The 20,890-nt window shown below is 37.9% G+C and overlaps 1 protein-coding gene across 2 annotated transcripts in view; it reads right to left on the minus strand.

Annotated features, from left to right (window-relative positions):
• Positions 1 to 20,890, minus strand: part of ADCY8 (adenylate cyclase 8) — a 123,212-nt gene that overhangs the window by 77,236 nt on the left and 25,086 nt on the right. For both annotated transcript variants that reach the window (XM_032133490.1, XM_032133481.1), the window contains exon 2: positions 14,784 to 14,933. In XM_032133490.1, the coding sequence (XP_031989381.1) occupies positions 14,784 to 14,933 (150 nt within the window). The remainder of the gene's footprint in view (positions 1 to 14,783; positions 14,934 to 20,890) is intronic.

Below are 20,890 nucleotides of genomic sequence, written 5' to 3' on the forward strand. Positions count from 1 at the left end.
CCTGGAGAAAAAAATTGCCATTTTTTCATAGTCCTCTGTACCTTACTATTTGCATGATCAAAGAGTCTTCACATTTCTAGTCAGTCTCTCTTGGAAGGCATTTTTAGAGCTGGAGGGGAGCACACAAGAAAAAATTCCTTCTCTTACAGAGAAAGGCCTAATGAAGTGTCATGAACTCTAGGGTGAAGGAAACTCCATTGTTGCGGTTCTTCCCCCCGCCATGGGGTCCTGGGAGAGGGGCCCTGGAGTAGAGGCACGGGGTTTCCCTGCTCCCTGGCCAATCTTGTTCCCCACTGGTTGTTTTGTGTTCTCCTGGGCAGAGAGGACCCTGGCGGTCCCGTGATTGAGCAGTTCCTTGGCAGAGCTCTGGCCATGCGGCTGGAAAATAAACACCTCTGAAAGCATCTACCAAGAATCGGTCCATATTTCTTTTCCATGGGCCTCACTGTCTTATACATGTTGCATTAATCCCCACTGCAACACTCCATTACCCAGCTCTGCTGAAAGCTTGATAGTTGAGCAGTGGACTAAGTGGAGACAATTCAAAGATAAGCAGCAGCAGTGGTAAATGGTTTGAAAAGGAACAGAGATACATTTGTTCAAGAGAAAAGACATAGAAGAAAGAAAATAGCAACAAAGGAATTCCAGAAAAGAGCTGGTAAACTATTCTTCTAATAACAATTCATGAGATGAATCAGTCCTCGCCTTTAAGATGGAGTAGAGTTTAGAGTAAATAAATAAAAAAAAGTACCTTTAACCCAAAGAATAACCCTGGTAAAGAAAAAAGACCAGTAAAAATCACTAAATGCAACAAACTGATGGTAGAATTCAGGTCTGCATTCAGACACCTGAGTTTTGTGACTACAATGTAGTTATGCCCAAACTTCCATTTCATCCAATGAATCTGAAGAGATACTCAACAGGTCAGATGTAAATGACTCCTTTGTTGTCACTATGGGTCTCTCTGGGTTCTGTTGCCTGTATTGACTAGATCTCAGTCAGTGGTAGTAGGAGCCCATAGATGTAAAGAGCGTGCAGTCACCTAGTTTAGGAGGTTTTTAAATATGGAGCTGACTCCTACCCAATCTACTCCTTCAGGAAAATTTAGCAACAGTGAAACAAATCCTGCAATGATAAGCAAATTAACTTAATGAGTCACACACATCTATTTAAAGTCTCAAGACTGTAATTTAACACTGATACTGACTCTAAGGCCCATTTACTGTTTTATGCATCTGCAATAGTCATTCTTTGTTGGACAGCTTCGCTGTGGTCTGCATGCACAGATCCCTTGGGTCACTTGTACTGAAATAAGGGGGGGCCAGTGCTTACAACTGCACAAACATAGCTAGGCACATTCATGGAGAAGTGGGACATGTCCCTGATGAATAAATAATGACCTTTGCAGAAGTTTTTGAGAAGAGTCAATTAACCAGTGCACAAGGTCTCAGTCTTGTGAATAAAAACTGGAGACCTTTCCACTTAGGCTGATCAAAGAGAAGAAAACACCAACAAGCACAAAACATCAACAAGCGATTTGGGATCTCAAGGAGATTGCTAAGATGAATATCAAACTCCCCAAGGTTTCCCTGTAGGTGATGTGAGGACATCACCCCTGCAGGGTCTGCCATCTGCATAAGCTCCCTGCACAAGCTCCGCTTAGGTGGTATAGATTTTCCTTTGCTTCACATCACCTTTATTGGGGATGGCTTTGCCAAGGCATGAAAAGCCCCTCTTGACTGCCATGTCAGTTCAGATTCTGCTCTTCCTCCTCTACATGTACCACCAAATGGGGGAACCTACACAGATGTCATGGATGTCTTTGGATTTTGAATCATGCTGCTTATGGCTGTTCCCAAGACACTTATGTAAACCTGGAGTGGGCGTACCCCAAAAGTGTTTAACAATAGATGCTCTAGAGAAACTGTTTCACATTTTTCATCTTGATTTTTAAGAATCATTTTTCTAGAACCATCAAGTTTGTCTTTAACAACATCTCCAATTAATATCAGAGAGGTTTTATTGTCTTAAACACTGAACTTAATAGGATGTGAGAAGGGCCATTCAGAGCAGGAGTTTTAGTCTTTCTGGAGCACAAGCTTTTATTACATTTAAGGGAAGTAGATAAAAATGGTATTGTTTTCTACTGAAACTCTGACAATGTTCAGAATAGACGTAATTATTGTAGATGCCACTCTAGAAAATGGAAATTAGGACCTCTCATTAATGATGAACTGCTCTGAAGAGAAATTCCTTCATGCTTACTTAGTGTACAATGGACAGTCTATTTGCAGCTGTTCTTTCTTGTGTGTCATCGAGACAACGGGAGTTAATTAAAAAATATTGAAGGAACTGCAATACCTATTCAGACTTGTGGGGTTTTGAGGATGCCTGTTAGCCTACTTACTGCTGCAGTGTGTGATATGAGCTGTATCAACTTTGTTTTATTTTAATCACTCAGTCAATTACTATTCCAAATCGTCCCATCCTTGGCTGCATGTTCCATTCAAGCATCAGCTGTTTTCAAAGAGAAACAAGGCCAGATCACACAGGAGGTCTTGGGGTCTCCTTTTGTTTAGCTTTTGTCTATGAAGCATAGCTAGAGTCTCAACCAAACTGATAACACAGTATTTGAGAGTCATGACCCTTTATAACAGTGTCTAGTCAATTATTAACTGAGAAGTGTTGCAAAGTTTGTGGCAATGAAAGAAGGAAAAAGCTTTTTTACACACACTTCTCATAGGAAGGGCATGTTATCCAACTGTTTCCTCAATGCTATTATCCAGAACAGCATAAAACAATATATGTAGCACATGATGAAGGGAAGAACTGCAAGGTACTGCTGGTCCTTTGTTTTGGCTGGATGGTGAATGGTTTGATGGTTCAGGTACCTGAAGCCACATTACAAAATTTTGGCAGGGCTTGATGACTAACTGTCTACTGCCAGGTGTAAAAGGAGGTGTCTTTTTTATTACCCAGTTGGCTGTTTAAGGGGATAACAGTTTTAGTGCCTTAGTCTGAAGTTCCTGAGATGTAGCAAGATGATTCCAAGGCTGCCAGTTTTGTTTTTATGCCTTCCCAGTATCATTTTGGCTTAATAAATATTTAGCTCATCCTGTAACATGCTGGGAAGTCATGGAGCAACCCTCTCTGTCATTTTTCTTGGCATGGTACCTGTTACTGCTGCTGCATGTATATTTAATTAAAAAAAATTATTCCTCTACAAAGTATTTGCAAAAATATTTATAAAATTAAATTTAGTAGTAACACAGTTGATCATGAAGCTGACTGCAGGCAGTGATTACACTATGGCACTGGTACAATGAATCAACTCGTCGTAAGTCCACATGAGTACCACGAACTTGCACGGGAGTGGGTGGGAGCACACCATGAAATAGTCTCCTGAAAGTGCTTTGTTGGTTGAGTTGTCTTTTAGCTTAGGCAGTAGGAACTACCGGTCTCAGATTAAGTGCTCTCAAATTGACTGTCTGTATTGAGTACACACAATTGTTAATAATTACAGATCCTCTGAATCCTTATATATGACTTTTTGTCTCCTGAATGAAGATCATGTTAGATTTAAATTTCATCGTGAAACCCAAACTTGTTAGAAAGATGAGTGGTGAAAAGCAGGAGTTACAAAACAATTTGTATTACCATCCTATCCTGTAGATGTGAACATTAATCACAGAATCATAGAATGGTTTAGGTTGGAGGGGATGTTCGAGATCAGTCAGTCACCACCTCCCTGCCATGGGCAGGAAAACCTTCCACTAGACCAGGCTGATCAAAGTCCCATCCGACTTAAACATTTCCAGGCATGGGGCAGCTACAACTTCTGTGGGCAACCTCTTCCCATGCATTACCACCCTCACAGTCAAGATTTTCTTCCTAATATGTAATCTTAACCTACTCTCTTTCAGTTTGAAGCCATTGCCCCTTGTCCTACCTCTCCATGCCCTTATCAAAAGCCCCTCTCCATCTCTCTCTTAACCCTTTTAGGTACTGGCAGCTTCTATAAGGTTTCCCTGGAGGCTTCTCTTCTCTAGACTGAACAATTCCAGCTTTTTGAACTGGTCTTCATAGGAGAGGTGCCCCAGCTCTCTGATCATCTTCATGACTCTCCTCTAGACTTGCTCCAACAGGTCCATATCATACTTATGCTGGGGATCCCTGAGCTGGACAAGTGATACTCTCCAGCCCCACAATAATCCATTAGACTTGTCTAATAATGGAAAACCATATCTTATGATTTTGTAATTTTGTTTCTTCCAAATATCGTGATGATTTTTTTGTTAGTTATTCCTTATTAAACAGTAGTAGACAAGACAAATATTCAGAAGAAAAAGATTTATATGGAAATAAGACACATCGGACAAAAACCTTTGTACTGTCTTCTGGTGTATTTGCTACCATAAATTTCAATTAGTTTGCAAGGAAAACAGGAGTCAGAGCTAAAGAACAGGAGAAAGAGAACTACTTTCAAAACTACTGGGGAATGATTCCATAAAAGCATAATCTTAAGCTTTTCCTTGTTTTACTGGAATAGAAAATGAGCAAAAAACATCTCCTACAATTCAAATTTGTTCTAAAATATCAGAATAGCACCATCTGACTTTAATGCTTATTGTGCTGTTTCTCTGGAACAGCTTTGACTTATCTGCTGTTAAATCTTCATTTAATTCTTCTGCACTGTTTCTATTTTCTATTGATTTAGACGTCTCTTTTTCCATTTTGTTAGGTTTTTTTGGGCTGTTTTGAAAATTGCTAGACAACTTCAGTAAAATACACATTTCTCAAGAGTAGTCTTTATGGCAACTAATGACATGGAAAATATCAGAAAGAAGGCTTTCATGCCTTGTACTGTTCAGCTTTATATGCCTAAATCACTGCAGAACACCAAGATTAATAAGAGCTACAAGGTCATTTATTCTGGTCAAAACAAGGGATATACTTTGTCAGAGAATTTTAAGACTCCAGTACTAAGCAGCACAAGCAGGATAAAATTTCCTTTCAGTAAGCGGGAGCAATAGTCCTCCTGAAAATCAAACCCCTCTGAACAGGCTTGTAGATGGGCATTTGAATACTGATAGTGTGAAAGACCATAAGTTTTTTATAAATATTAATCCAAATATTTTATCTTGCCTTAGATTATCTCAGTAATGGCATCAGTAACTTTGTCTATCTTGGAATTGGTACTGCTCATGGTCAGATGATTTAAAGCCCCTACCTGGACCACAGAGTCTCTCTGTTAATTGAGAATCTTGTAAGGACACTAATTTTAGAGTCCTCCTACAGTACTTTTAGGGCACAAAGGAAAGTTTCTTAGTACCCTAAGAGTTCTGATCCTGAACTAGAAAGAAAGATGACCTTAAAATTGGTAAGTATATTGAGAGCAGAGGCATTAACTTGTTGAATTTGGAGCTTGGAGCTCTTTATTAAGCAGAGATAACTGTATGGCAGCCCAGCTGGTAGAAGTGTCTCATCAATTTAGGGGGCTGAAACTATTTCATTCCCCTTACTCATTCCCTCTCTGTCCACTTCTCTGACACATCAGCAAGGGTCACTAGTCAGTGGCAGCTCTGAAAAAGGCTTTTTTTTCAGACAACACTCTCTTTAGCAAAGAGCTGAAAACACAGGAGACACAGGCCACCAAAATCCTGTCAGTCTCATTCACTGTTGGCCAGCATGACAATTGAACAACCTAGTTTAGAGATCAAAGTACCACACAGGAGTTTCATCTTTAGTAAATCCAAAAATCCATCTACTAGGAACGAGGTTTCCTTCTCACTAATTTCTTCGAGGGGAAGCTCCCATGCCTGAAGAGCTGACACTCTGGGATTTTTCCCCTATATGAATTGCAGTTCAGGGGTCTGACTCCCATGTCTCTGGCATTGGCTGTAAATCTCATTATTCTGTTCGAGTACATGTGACCACTCCGGATTTGCAAGGAATGGAAGAGAAGGCAGCAGATAATTCTTATCTTGATTTTACCTTAGACTTCTATTTGAAACCAAAATGTGAGGATTATGCTTTGATGACAAGAAACAAACACCAGCAGTGAAAGTGAAGGCACAACATTTAAATCTGACTTTACAATGTTTGGGTTTCTACTGCAAATGGGTTAAGTAATGGGTTTTTTTGAGACGAGATGTAGTAAATGTACATCCTGGTATCTACAAAATCATAAGTGCATGTAAATATTTCTTTCCCCCAAAAATGAGGAAGAAAAGTCTGTTATTGGACTTTAAAAACAGGTCACTTACTAAATCAGAATATGGAAATGGATTGGGAAGAGCAATAGAAACTTTTCACATTCCTTCATTTTGCTAGATTGACCAGTAAGTTATACTTAGAGTTTGATCCTCTAAGTGCTAATGGAGCAACATCAAGAAACACTTTTTGTGGGGACCATGGTTCTTTAGAGAAAGATACTAAGATAATAGAAAGTCTGGATAAATGTGAAACTTTTCTTAGAATCTCACAGTCAACACATTGGTTCCTATCAAGAGGGAAAAAAATACTCAAATGTAATATCTAACCAGATGATTTCATAGTTTTTTTAAAATTGTGAGTTTATTGTTTGTCTTTTAAAAATAAAGCCTCAGTTATTGTGATCATAATTTTTAAATATGGAGCACTTTAAATCATTTTTATAGAGAAAGACTGTGTGCTGTCTAAAATTAAGATTATTCTTTTATTTTTTAAACTAAATCTGGACTTTATCCTCATACCAAGTCAGAGAAATTTTAATAGTCTTACTACCAGTGTATGTATATCTACCTATATATGTATGGATATACACAAGACTTTATGGTGTTTAACCCTCTTAAAGTGTCCTTTCCAATCCCAGTCCAATCTGCTCTTATTTTAGAGGTTGCAAAGTACTGACAGTTGATTAAATTCTAGATTTGTAAGAGCTTGATAAAACCTACATAACATATAAGCTGCTTTAAAAATTTAAAAAAAAAACAAAACCAAAAAAAACCCCAGAATTCATCAATCTGCAGAAAGCTTCTTAAAGCTGTGGGAAATAGGGATTGTTGCAGGGGAAAGTGTGAAAAAAAATCCTCTGGAAGTAGAGGTAGAAGGAAGCAAATGGTCAAAGAGAACAGGTTTTTTAATGGAAAAAGAGATTAAGGCGGGATTACAGTTTTTCCAAAGATAACAGGCAGAAGAGACTAAATATGCCAACAGCAGATTGTTCTGAAGACTAAGGGCTGTCTTCTCATTTTACAGCCCTGATACCCATACTAGAAAGATAGAATGTGTGATCATACCTAGAAAACAAAACTATCCTCTTCTCACCTGGACAGACGGTTCTTTCAGGTGGTGAGCTCTAATCTTTTATGCAAATAAAATGAAACAACATCCAAACTGTTTTGACTTTCGAAATGAGATTTAATTGGATTTGTGGAATCCCCTATGAGAAAGAGATTACCTGGAAAGTAGGTGTTCAGTAAGCCAGTGGCAGAACTCGCAGGGAGGAATTGCCTGTAGGATATTCTCTTAGGGGACTGTTCTCATTACACCATTTAATGTAGAAAGGTTTTTCTTCTTGCTCCCCACTGATCTGACCAAACCCTTCATTAAAACTTGCAGATGCCCATCTTTGTCCCACCTTGATGGGAAGCATCCCTGGAAGCCCAGTGGATCAGGTTTCATACCAGTCTTGACCTTCTGGAGCGAGTCCTCCTTGCAAGACTGGAGGCAAGCAGTGCTTGTGCCCCACCAACCCTTCTGCCTTCAGCTCCATTTCTTCTGCCAGTGTGTTAGATGCCCAAGAATATTTTCATAAGGATTAAGGAAGATATTAAGAAGGAGCTTTATTTCCACATAAGAAGACCTTCTCTTTGTGGAATTTGAGATTATTTCTGCATAGAAAGGGATCTGCTTGCTGAGGACTGTCTTGGAGAGGGATTTAGACATACAGCTAAAAAGACTAATGCGTTGTGGCTCTAGTAACTTCTAGCACTAGGTAACTGTACTGACACTGCACAAATGTAGTGCTGAAATAGACTAATTTTCCCTAATTGGCTTTTCAGAACATAAAACCTGGAGGATTTGTTTCTGATTTGAGTTTACTCCCTCCCAATAGTTTATCACAGTAGGATCAGCCTTGTTGGTGAGCTCTGCACAAGAGGTAGAGAGTTTTCTTTTCATGAATGATGCATAACCTGCTACATTGAGAACAAGAATGAACTCTGGAGGACGAATGTAAAAATCAAACAGATAAGGACTGTTTTCTCCTCTGATCTAAAACAACTTCTTCATAAAATGTTATTAGGTTCTCTAAATCTACTAGAAATAATGCAAATAAAATGTTTCAGAGGGGCTATTTATTGGGTTTTTCTGAACATTAGTCCAGACTCCAGGTTATTCATGTTAGTAAGATATATTTTAACAACTTTGCTTAGTTTGAAAGCAGCCTCCCATCCATATTTTCCTATTGCTTTGTCCAGGCTTCATTAGTCTCATTGGTCTAGAGCAGCCTTGGATAGAGAGCTGAAGTGTGGCCATGACACAAGAGAAGTTTCCGATTATGGCTAAATGACTCTTCTATGAACAGCTGTCCTGTAGTGTTGTGATCTTATTACAAGAGAAGGGGTAAGGGCTGGACTGATTTTTATAATCTTATAGCTATAACTTTACTTATTTAACTTTTGTGATTTTCCCTGTCTAGTCCTTTTAAGACTCCATTTTTAGCTTCAGCTAGTCAAATATTCCTGCACAACTTTTATTGCCCAACAGTATTCCTGACTTCCCTACATAATAATTTTTTTCAGATATGTATAATTTGGCATATGTATGTGTGGTGCAGGAAAAGGCAGCATGACAAAATTATCTGAGAGACTCTTTATAATTAAATTATAGCATTTCAGGATTTAAAATGTTAAAAAATTTCAAATAAAGATTGGAGAAAGAGCAAGTTAGGACACCTGACGTATATATTGAATGCAATTCTTCATAAAGTCATAATTTTAATATGTGTCTGGATTTAATATGTCATTCATTTAAAACTTAGGGATTTTGTATCCTGAGAAATAGAAATGAAAAAGAAATTTAGTTCAGGTTTCTGCTCTTCATTAGGGCAATTTCACAGCATTTTCACAATGAGGGAAATCACATACTCATTGGTTTTGAAGGGTTTTCAGTAGCTAATTAAGAAAGTGATTCAGACTATCTATTTTCATTGCCCAGATAAGATGAAAGCAGAATTACCTGCTGTGTCCTTACAACAAAATCAAAGTAAAAACAAAGATAGTGTCTTTGGTCATTAACAAAGCATAACACTGCTTGTCAATATTTTTGAAACACGTAGACATAAAATGAAAATATTAAATTAAAATTTCAAACAGGTAGTGTAAAGCTATGATACTGTTGGAATAAAATAGATTTATGAAAACAGAGAGCCTCATGTTTGTTTTTTATTTATAATTGCAATGTTTTGAAAACAAAATTGAGGACACTTTGTGGTGGCCATATTTGGTTGGCTGGTATAAATACATCTCTTAAGAACAGGCCACTAACTACGATTAATTAGAAACTATTTAAATTGATTATTTTTTCAATAACTGCTAAACTGAGGCTGTTTTTGCAACACATTTGTCTGTGCTGCCTCCTGCAGCTTGCTTCTCTGATATTTTCATCTTTTGATGATAAAGTCTTTCTGGTACTCATCAACAGTGGAGTCTCTGTTAACTATGCCAAGCTCTGAAATGTTTTAGATTTTCACAAAAGTTCTAATTTTTTAATGAAAATTGGCAAATAAGTAGACACAGATGTTCCCTCAGTTTCACAGGGTGGTGGGATTTCCAATTGGTGTCACACAGATAATACCATATAGGTAAGTGCATAAACATAATTAACAATGACTGCAGGAGTAATTCTCCTTTGTAGCTACACTACTGTTCATTTTCATAATAGAGTAATTAGAATTAGGAAATTCATTGTAATTGAAAATGCTAATATGTACTTTTAACTACCCCAGGTGCTTAAAATCAAAAGGATAACAGTAGAAAAAAATCAGATCCTTGATGATCTGAAAATACAACTGAAAGTCCTCTCTTTCTGAAATACTTCTGAAAATTTTCTCTACAAGTCTTGTTGAGAGTAAATGGGGATGAGGGAGGCAGAAAGAAAAAAGATGTAGGAGCTTTATTGTATATAGACTTCTGGAAACGGACACTGGAAACTGAGTCACTTCAAAACTGGAGTCAGGTTACCCTGGACCAGCCAGGCTCCGTAAAGTCTTTTGCATTATCCAGGTCTGCACTTCCTTCTCTTCCTTCCTGTGCAGTAACTGAAAGATTTGCAACTGGTGTAAAAGCTGAACTTGCACCTGAAGATATTTTCTGTGGAAAATGAGTCTGTGGAGCTAATTCAGATTTTCAGACACCACAGGCCCAGACATTTCTGAATGACAAAATGGCTTTGAGTGTTAAACTGGAAAACTTCACAGCCAAAATGAAATAGCGCAAGGAATTCTTGAATCCTGAAAACCCACAAAAGGGAGACACTGCTGGAAAATAATGACATCTGGAAAACACATTATGACATCTAACTGCCCAAATTTCAGGTCAGAGTAACATGAAGATGTGGCAGGGCATATCCCCTGTCTCCACACCTCAGGGGGCCAGTGCAAATAGGAGAGATAACCCAGGTGGGCCAAAGGCCCAGCAGGTATCATCCCCTGGTGCCAAAAGGTCTGCCAGCCTAACCAAGAATCAGCGTCTTGGTATGGAGAGCAGATGTGGGAAGAGATAAAAGAAAACAAACATAGGTGACTAAAAGGCCTGCTTTACACTATGAAAGTACTATGAATTATCACGGAGGCAGAAGTCTCCTACATACACCCTGAGAAGCATGTGAGACTTCTTTCCAAAGTTTGGATGCAATTCTGTGGTTACTTTCCCGGAAATTGAGGGAAAGGATTTCGATGTGTGCTCCATCATGAATTGGATGATACGAAACATCGGATCCTAAGTTATTCCTTCACTAGCTCTAAAATTGATGGTACCTTTAACCCTGAGTGTAATACTAGTTGTCTCTTTTTGTCTTATTCCTGTGTAGTAATGTCTGTTTTAAGTCTTATGTCTGTTAATTTTGTGTCTATTAAATAAATAATTCATTCTCTAATAGACTAAATCAGCCATTATTAAAGAACTTGCAAACAAGAGTGGGTTTTGGGGTGCTGGCCACCTCAATAAAGCTACTGCCTTCTGCCAGAAGCCTGGGCAAAAGGCAGGAACTTATTTAAACCCCCACATCTAATTCATAACAGAAGAACAACAAAAAAGTTTTTTCATCCCTAGTGGGATTTTGGTGGTTTCACCTCCTATTTTCATTGCTCTTTATGCAATGGTTGCAAGTGAGTGAGTGAAACTGCTTTCACTGAAAAAAAATCAGCTCATATATATGAAATGTATCTGGAAATACAGAAAAATCTCGATTATCCCTGCAGCAGGAGCAAAGTTTATATTTGTATTCCAGAAAATCCACAAATACTCATTAAAGGGTCCTTAAAAACCTCTGAAAACAAGAGATCCTTCCTTAGCAATATCACTGTTTCCTTGTACAGCTCCACATTTCTAATGGTACCTCTTGCTTATCTCTAAAACACAGATTATAATATGTTTGGCTCACACTTGTGTGACTTTCCACAACTGGCTCTTTTAGGCATTGCACAATACTGCATAATGATAGCAGTAGCATTTATCATTATTAGAATGACAGAGGATTAGAGATTATAAATCTAAGGGATATTAAGAAATTGGAAGGATCATTTTGAGAGAGCAGAAACTTGATTTCTTATTTTTAACAATACACAGTAATCAATAGAAATATATCTGAAGCATTTATATAGCTTCCATGATTGTATAAACTTGGAGCCTCATTCTGCAATTGCTTATGGACAAGCATACCACTCCTTGTTGTAGGTTAAAACTCGTGTTGTTTCATGAGTTAAAACTCATGAGTTAAAATTCATGTTCTTACTTTAATTTTACTGGTCTTCTGATTTAAACAAAGTAAAGACAAAAACAGACCTTACAGAACCTTTCTGGCAAGCTGTCACATTTCATATGACATACCATACATATGACATGTCAATACACTTTAATTTTCTATTACTTTCACTTGAAGAAGCAGAAGATGTGTGGAGATGAAAGGAGCCTCAAGAGATTTAAATTAAGTAATCCACTACTATAAAAAGTAGCAGTACCACCGCTGAAAGCAACAAAAAACCTGACCCTGCTATAACAAACCTCTAGTTTAGACAGTTTTTGGGAAGTGAAGGGGAAATAAATTGAAGCGGAACAAAATTTTGAATTCCTGAAATTATTGTCTGGAAGAATTACACAAATAATTATTACTTTATTTTCTCTGCACATTTTTAGTTCCTCAACCATATTTTTCAAATTTTAAGAAGCTACATTTCTTCAATTGTCCTGCATACTCATTTTCCACCTTTTTTCTCTCTTTCATATATTATAGCTATTTTGTAGAAAGTCATAGAATTAATTTAGTAAACTTTATCAAGATTTAATCCTTACTTTTTAAAATGTGATATACTTTAACATGTAGTAAGATTTTTTACATTCATGTGAACTACAGATTCCATGTGTCATGAAATGTTTATCTTCAAGACAGAAAAATGCTAGCAGTCACTGAATTGGTGCATGTGTGCTGATTAAGTGCTAAAAAAAGTGGTCGCCTGAAATGTGACCTTGTCAGTCTTCTTAAAGCAGATATGTTTAAAAATTGCTTAAATGAGATGCTACTTCAGAAGCAAGGGGAAAAAATAGAATGCTGAGGGAAAGAAGATCTCCATTCCTCAAGGTGTTCCAATATTGGAATATTTTTTTAATGTTGTTGTTCCATATACAAATGAAAAGCTGAAAAATTTATTAAACATATTTATATATGTAGGTATGCATAATAACACAATTTCAAAGTTCCAAGAAAATTAATCAGAGATATTTCAAAGTGGTTTTTTTCCAAATTTTTGAGTTAGTTTATTATTAAATTAAGTTTTAGAAGAGATCTTTCATTTGGTGTCCTGTTGTCTGTATTTTTCTCCTGTGGGCATTTTCCTTGGCTCAAGGACATATTCCCTTATGCATTTTCAGTCATATGATGCCTGTGACACACTACTTTGTTTGGTTATAGATGAATCTCAGCTGCAGTGAGGTAACACTCCAGGAAGTTCTGCCCTCAGGGAACAGCACAGCCCTGAAGACTTGCAAGGCACTGGGCCAAGATAAAATGCACAGGTCAACCTGACTTAATGAAAATAAATATTTCAGATCCAACCACTACTTCCCCACTCTCAAAAAAAAAAAAAAAACCAACAAAAAATAACCTGCCCACCCAAATGGAAAAAATCTCTTTTTATTTTCCTAATAGAAAATACAAGTTCAGCAAAATTGAATTTCTCAAAATATTTGTCTTTGTACAAGCTTCATTTTACATGAGAGGATAAAATAATTCTAATGGGAAAACCTTGTAATAATATGGAACAAGGGAATCTTTTGTTAGTGTTTTATAAAGTTTTTTACAATGACCTCAAGAAAACTATGGTGAAAGTAAAGCTTACAAAATAATAGTTTATGAAAGACTAGACAAAAAGAAAAAGGGAAAAAACTAAACACCCCAAAATCCCCAAAAGGCATGAAAATATGATCCTGCAGTTAAAAAGAGAACAGAGCATCCTAGATAATATCCCTCAAAGTCTTTTCAGTCAGCAATGGCTGCAGAGATGTCCTGGCAGAGATACCTGGCATTACTCAACACAGTCATGCATACTGAGTCATTAGTCAATGAAGTCTAGAACATGACATCTTCCTAGAACTCTGCATAAGAGCATGACTTGCAGGGGGCAAATTAAATAAATTTGAGAAGTAATATACATATTTATGCAGCAGGGCAAAATGAAAGGCTAAATTCATCTGAGGATGATACAGCAGTGTAACATATATGATACAGATGCTGCTCCCTTGGTGCAAAATAATAAGCAGCAAATTTCTCTTTATTTGATAGTTCTTATTTTGGATTGGAAAAGATGATCATCTAGGATCAACTATACCTATTCAATCAAAAGTTCCCCTAACCCAGTGTGCTAATATACACAGTGGCCAAAAGCTGATTTTTCAAGAGTTTAAGAACAGAGAAACAGAACAGTGATACTTTGCTGTGGTGGCCTCCTAGATACAAAAAAATCCATCCATGAGCCTGAAGTGATGCTTTGGTATTTCCTCTGTCTAGAGAGAGTTCACTTCCATTAACTTGCTTAGTTTTCACAGACTCACAGAATCTTGCAGGTTGGAAGGGACCACAGTGGGTCATCTGCTCCAGCATCCCTGCTCAGGCAGAGCCATCCCAGAGCACGTGGCACAGGATTGTGTTCAGATGATTCTGGAATATTTTTCACTTGACTAATACAAGTTTTAATATCTACAACACTCTGAAACATGAAGTTCCCCAGCTTAACCCCTCTTGTGTAAAGAACCATTTTTAAGCACCTGCCAGTTGCTGTTTCATTTGATGGGCTCTTGTGTGGGAAAGGATGATGAACAGCCACTCTATTCATTCTGTTTCCCAGGGGAAATCTTTTAGATATCATATCAACTCAATACACACCAGTGCAGCAACAGCATAAAACTCACTTAACCTCCACAAATCAGGTGGTATCACACTGCAGTCAAGGCTGGAAAAGCCTGGTCTTGTCCAATTATCAATACCAGTTAATACAAAAATAGGAATTTTTTTTCTGGTGACCATACCTGTCGCTGGTTTTCTGTTTCTAGTCTCAGTCTGGCTTCCACGCATCTTCTGGTCTCCAGGAAGGCTTGACGTTGTGCCCTGTCTGATAGGTAGCTAATGAAGATTCCTGCAGTGTTCATACACATAAATAACACTGCCTGAGCTGCTATCTGCAATGAACAACAAATAGGATTTGATTAGACAGGAGAAGCAAAAATATCTGTCTAAAAAAAGAAAGAGAGACAATGACAGCTTTGTAGGCTGCAAAAATAGCAGTTAGGAAACTTTGCATGAAAGAAAGTCTTGGATCTTAAGTAGAGACATCAAATTTGTAAATTTTCTCTGCCTTGAGGATGAGATATGCAGTATTTGGGGGCATTAAACTCTGGTTGAACCACAAATTATATTTCCAAAAACTGACTCACAGAGCTCTAGCCAGGAATGATTACAAACATAATTAACAAATTGTTTTTGCACTGCCTTTTCTGCAAGAGCAACTTTGTGATTTGCTCCATGGCTTTAGTTTGGGAAGCAAGCCATATTAAGAAAAACAAAGAATGTCAGTTAGCTAAGAACTAATATCAGTGATAATAGTTACTGTATTATTGTTGATCAAATTAAATAAATTTATTTTCAGTTGATGCCAAAGCACAAATTTGCACAATCTGAATTCTGAACCATTCAACAGGGGAAGCTGAAAGGACAACCAAATTCTTGCACAACCAGTGCCTGTGTACACAGACTTTTTCTTTGCTGAAATCTACGTAAGGGCTGAACTGGTTTTCCTTGTAGAAACTGCGTCATGGCTTCTTCCTTTTCCATATGAACTCTAGAGAGCCAAATGGGAGTGGATCCTTGGAGAGTGTAAATTTCAGTTGCTTATTTGTTTGTCATTGACCTCTCTTTGTGCTCTGCATGTTTGTAAGGCAGGGCGCATCAACGCCATTGAAGTGAGGATTGTTTGGGAAAGTGAGTAAGAAACTGGCAGTATTTGACTGCACAGAGACAGTACAAAGTTCTTTAGCCTCAGTACTTTTATTCAATATCTCATCCTCGTTATTGATTGATATTTCAAAGACTCTGATAGCTATGGGTGATACCTACAGGATCATAACAACACCAGAACAGCCACACCAAACAGATCAAGTGTTCATCATTCAGGATACTCTCTCTGGTAGTGGAAAACAGAGAGTGCTCAGGGAGGAGTAGAAGGATAAAGCAGTAGTTAATATGTACAAAAGTACAGCGAACATTCAGTGATGCTTTGTCAAACCAGTATTGAACACTCCAGCAATCTGTGGTTGCAGAACACCGCGGGCTAGATATTGTATTTTCTTACTATTATCTAATAATCAATCTTCCTAAAATCCAAGTGTTGTTTGTCCTAATAGAAGACTCCTTAATCTCATTGGGATGTTTTGACTCCGATCTGCAGGTCTCACTCCCCATAGTCATGAGGGTTTGAAAGTGAGATCTGATATCAGACCAAAAGCATCTGGCAGGAATTTTGGCTTTATATGTTCCCGTATTTATGAATATGAAGTATTGTTCTATTAGAGTACAGGGAATTAATTCTCAGTTTATATGCCATGATTAAATAATAATGCATATCCTGGCTCCAGATGAAATTTTGTTTAACCTTTTCCAGCAGTAGACGTCTAGACAAGGCTTGTGAGAAGTAGGACATGATTAGCATGATCCTTGAATCTCCCTGGCTTCCAGGATCCTCTGAGCTGGAGGTGGGATACTCAATGCACTTGCACAACTTTTCCTGATGCCTTTCTCAAGTTAATAGTACATTTGGATCCTATGTCACTCAATAATAAGGATTTTTTACAATCTAATTAGGCCCTTTGTGATAAAAATGTTTCCTTTTGTTTGCTTTAATTCACAGCTTTATCATTTCTTTGAGTGCAGCATCATGTTTGTAAACAGTGACTAATCATTTCCAATTAATTTGCTTGTCACTATTGCTGACTATACTGACTTAAAACATAACACCTTACTTTTACTTTTTAAAAGAGAGGAATTTGAGACTCTTTAATCACTCTGCATGTATCACTATTCTCCCTTTGCACTTACCATTTTTTTCCTGTTATCTACCATATCCTGTTTTACTGGAGACATGTTGTCCTGGACCAGCCAGCTTCCCCCAGACACTGTCTGCCTTTGCTCCAAGATAAATCAGAGAAGGCAGTAATTTATCTATGAGATAACTCCTTTCTGGTGCAGGCTACTAAGAGGTGTATGATGAGCTGACATGAGATTGAGACTAGCACAGAACTGCGTTGTTCATCAGGACAACTGAAAGCAGCTGTGGGAGGTTGGAGGAGTCAACTTTTCATGCCTTTTTCACTGACTTTTAAATTTGACCTGGACTGTATGTTCGCACATAGTGGGAAAGTTAGAGTACAGGGTGAAAAAAAAGAAAAGCCCAGTTCAGTCACCCATCTCTCTTAATGTTCAGGGTTTGTTCCACTCACTTCAGCAGATCTCAGAGTAAGTGCACTAGAATTTGGCCTTCAATTAGATTTCATGAGTACATAATTTGATTTGGAGAGAGGGAATAATGGAAAGCATGTTACAGGTAAAACAACAGCTTATGCAGAGGCAGAGCCAGCTTTTCTTACACATGGTAGTCTGATTGAAACCATTCCAAAGAGTAAAGCAATATGACTTGCAAGACATACTAATCTGGGGCTCTTGTTAATAAAAGAATAAACAAGACATATAAGACTTAAGTCTCTCATTGCTGCTCCTTTTTCCTAGAGCTTATTGGGGTTCCAGAAGTCTTGGAGAATTTTCTACAACCTATCAGGACTCTGTTTTAGAAGATGTACAGAGTTGCATTATGTTTTTGACTGGCCTGAAAGTAATCAGTGTTCACACAGTAGGGAAGCTGAGGCATAATGTGAAAAAAGAAAATATTTTCGCAACATTTATAAGGCTATTTGTACCTTCCACAGCACTTAAATAATGAACCATAGTAGACACAGCAAGTGATCTTAAAAAGCCATGAGTGATGTATTTTGATGTTAAATATGGCTCTGAGGAGGTCTGCTTCTTGAATATTTAAAAAATGCAAAGAAGGTACCCTTCACCGTACTGCTTGGGAATACCTGTAACAGGAACATCACTGTCCCTGCTGAACCTGCAGTTACTTGTAATTACAAAATAGGATGAACAGAGCTAAAGGAAATTACTTGACAAGATCACTGAAGTAGTAGAATCCCAGAATCCCAGAGTCATCAAGGTTGGAAGACACCTTCAAGATAATCTTGTCCAAGCATCAACCCAGCAACAGCATAATCAGCCCTAAATGATATCCCCAGGTGCCACATCCAGATGCCTCTGGAACACTTCCAGACTCCACCACCTCCCTGGTCAACTTATTCCCATACCTGACTACTCTCTCAAAGAGAATTTCGTTTCTAATATCTAATCCTGGCACAATTTAAGGCCATTTCCTTTTGTCCTTTCACTTGAGACATGACAGAAGAGACTGACACCCACCTCACTAAAACCTCCCCTCATGTAGTTGTAGAAATCAGTGAGGTACCCCCGAGTCTCCTCCAGGTGAAACCACCCCTGTTCTCTCAGCCACCCCTAACAGGACATGTTTTCCAGACCCTTCACCTGTTTACCATTCTCCTTTGGACATGCTCCAGTGCCTCGATGTCCTTTTTGAAGTGAGTGGCCCAGGAAAAAGCAGCCATTACAATTCTTACTCCAAAACTCTGCTCTTATTTTCTTGTAGGAGGTGATTAAGAACTTAATTCACATAGAAACCATTAGTCAAATAAATTGTCATTTATAAAGTGTCCTCCATACATGCACCTCAGAACCCTTTTCAAAATCAATACGAAAACTAGCAAAAACCAAAGGATATGAAAGGAGAGGATGCAAGTCAGACAAATAAGTTTAGTTTAAATTTGAAAGAATACATTGATTGAAATAATTTCACTTTTATCTGCCAGTCATATAAAAAGGGCTTTGCCAAGAGAGCTGAAACCAAGAAAACATTTTAAGTTGATTTGGGAACCCCTGGTCTGAAAGAAACAATTCAAAGGCACAGGACATGGCTCATCAAGAAGTTATAATCAAATCAGGTACAGTATAGTAATGCAAGAGAACAGGACAAGGAAAATTCATTGAAAAGATGGTAAAGTAACTCTTAAGTCTGTTGTTAAGTGGTAGGTAATCACCCACAGACAGTGTTCAAGGCAGAGTTGAATCTAGTTCAGGAAAAAGGAAATTCAGATGGGTACAAATGAGATACTGGGATAAGCATAACAAGAAATTTTAGGCATTTCTGCTGTTAAGAACACCTAATTGAGTTGGCCTTCATTAGGAGTTTACACAGAATCCTGTGAGTTTATGAGTGACTGAAAGCAAGCTAAAGAAGGTTTAGCAAATGCCAGAATTTTCAAAATTCAAAAATCATAACTGAGCTGTGTTTTAGTTTTATCCCAATTTTCTTTTTTGAAATATGCAATTGTCCATCAGGGAATTTAGAGCCATAAGGCCAGCCATTAACAGACGTTTATGGAGTGTATAGTGATTGACTGAGTTTAGCACTTCCAAGAACACATAACCTGAGGAAAAGTGAATATTTGTGAACATTCAACAAACCAGATGGATTGGAAATATGCAGATTGATAGATGGCCCTAAAAGATTGTAACTGACACGGGCTATCTTCATCACGAAGTTGAGACAACAACAGCATATATTCACGTGGAAAGCACAGTGGAGGCAGAAGAGAGAAAGTTGGTAAAGTTTAGAAATTATTTTGAAATCCAGAAGGACAATGAACTTGTGTGTTACTACCTCAAATTCAGAAAAACACTCTAGAATGTTTAGCAGAAATAAACTTATTATTAACCTCTTCAGCAGGCAATTTTGTTCTGCTGCATAGAAACAGAGCAGTGTTGGGGCTGTTGTCACCAAAACACATGTAAGTAAAGAAATGGTTTTCAATGTAATGTCCAGCTAGACATTCTCAGGGCTTTAGCAACAGATTAGAATATTTCTTGCCTGTTTTGAAAAACTGAGAAAGTAAACTTGTGCTTCTTAAAGAGTGTTTTCAGCATTTACCATGTAAGGAACTGGTTGCTATGGTAATTATTATTGGATAATTAAGTTTGGAGAAGCATTTTGATTCTTCAGTAGTTGTTTAACTAAAAACAGAAGTTCACCACAAGGTTGTATTTTGTAATTAAAATCTCTCAGAAAACGCTCTCTCCCTTCTTGATCACTGTCTTGCTTGGGTTATTTGAGGAAAAAATAAAATGTTCGTGATCACCAGGAATGAACTGAGAGTTGCATGAGAAGACCAAAATGCTCTACTTTCTCTAAAACAGGAACATCTGGCAGCACATACTCTACCGCTCTCTCACTGCTGGGCTGCAGCAAACCTCTATCTCCAGCTGAGAGTATGGTTTTATGAATCAAAGCTCTTGGCAGAGAAACTAGTAAGTACCTGTTTCTCTGTACTGCCTCATGCCCACCTTGATCCCTCAGTACAGCTTCCCCTTTGTTATGCCAGATCAATTATTTGTGGGACCATACTGTGAACTATATCAGGGAACTTAGCCAACTTAAAAAACAAACATTTGGCGTTGGCAGTGATTTTCGTATCTGGAGCAATTGTCTGATTAAGTTCACAGCACAGCCTCCACAGGAAGAGGAAGCATGTGAACATTCATAACTGGCACTGCTGCCAACTCATTAAACTGAAATCATTGCAGCCTTATTGTTAAATCACCTTGTAAAGAGTGTTTTATTCCCCAGGTTCACTCATTCTGACTTCTCCTGGGTCTAACTTCTAAATCCCCAGCCATGATAAGAGGGAATTTTGTTGGTTTTAGTTTGTGGGTGCTTCTTCAGTAACTTTTATTGGAAACCAATCTGGCCCACAAAGGTGCCCAAACTGCTGCCATGACTTTCCAGAAAGCTCACCTGTCTCTGATCCTCTCTATTTTCCCATGCATAAGTACAACAGCTCTTTAACTCCTACTCACAGCAGGAGTGAGTGCTACTCTTTTATCTGATCTACATACACATACTTTACTGAAAGACAGAGATATATCATACCCCCAAGAAGACAGGGATGGAGAATAGCATAAT

Source organism: Corvus moneduloides, chromosome 1, assembly GCF_009650955.1.
Source record: "Corvus moneduloides isolate bCorMon1 chromosome 1, bCorMon1.pri, whole genome shotgun sequence".
Taxonomy (NCBI): domain Eukaryota; kingdom Metazoa; phylum Chordata; class Aves; order Passeriformes; family Corvidae; genus Corvus; species Corvus moneduloides.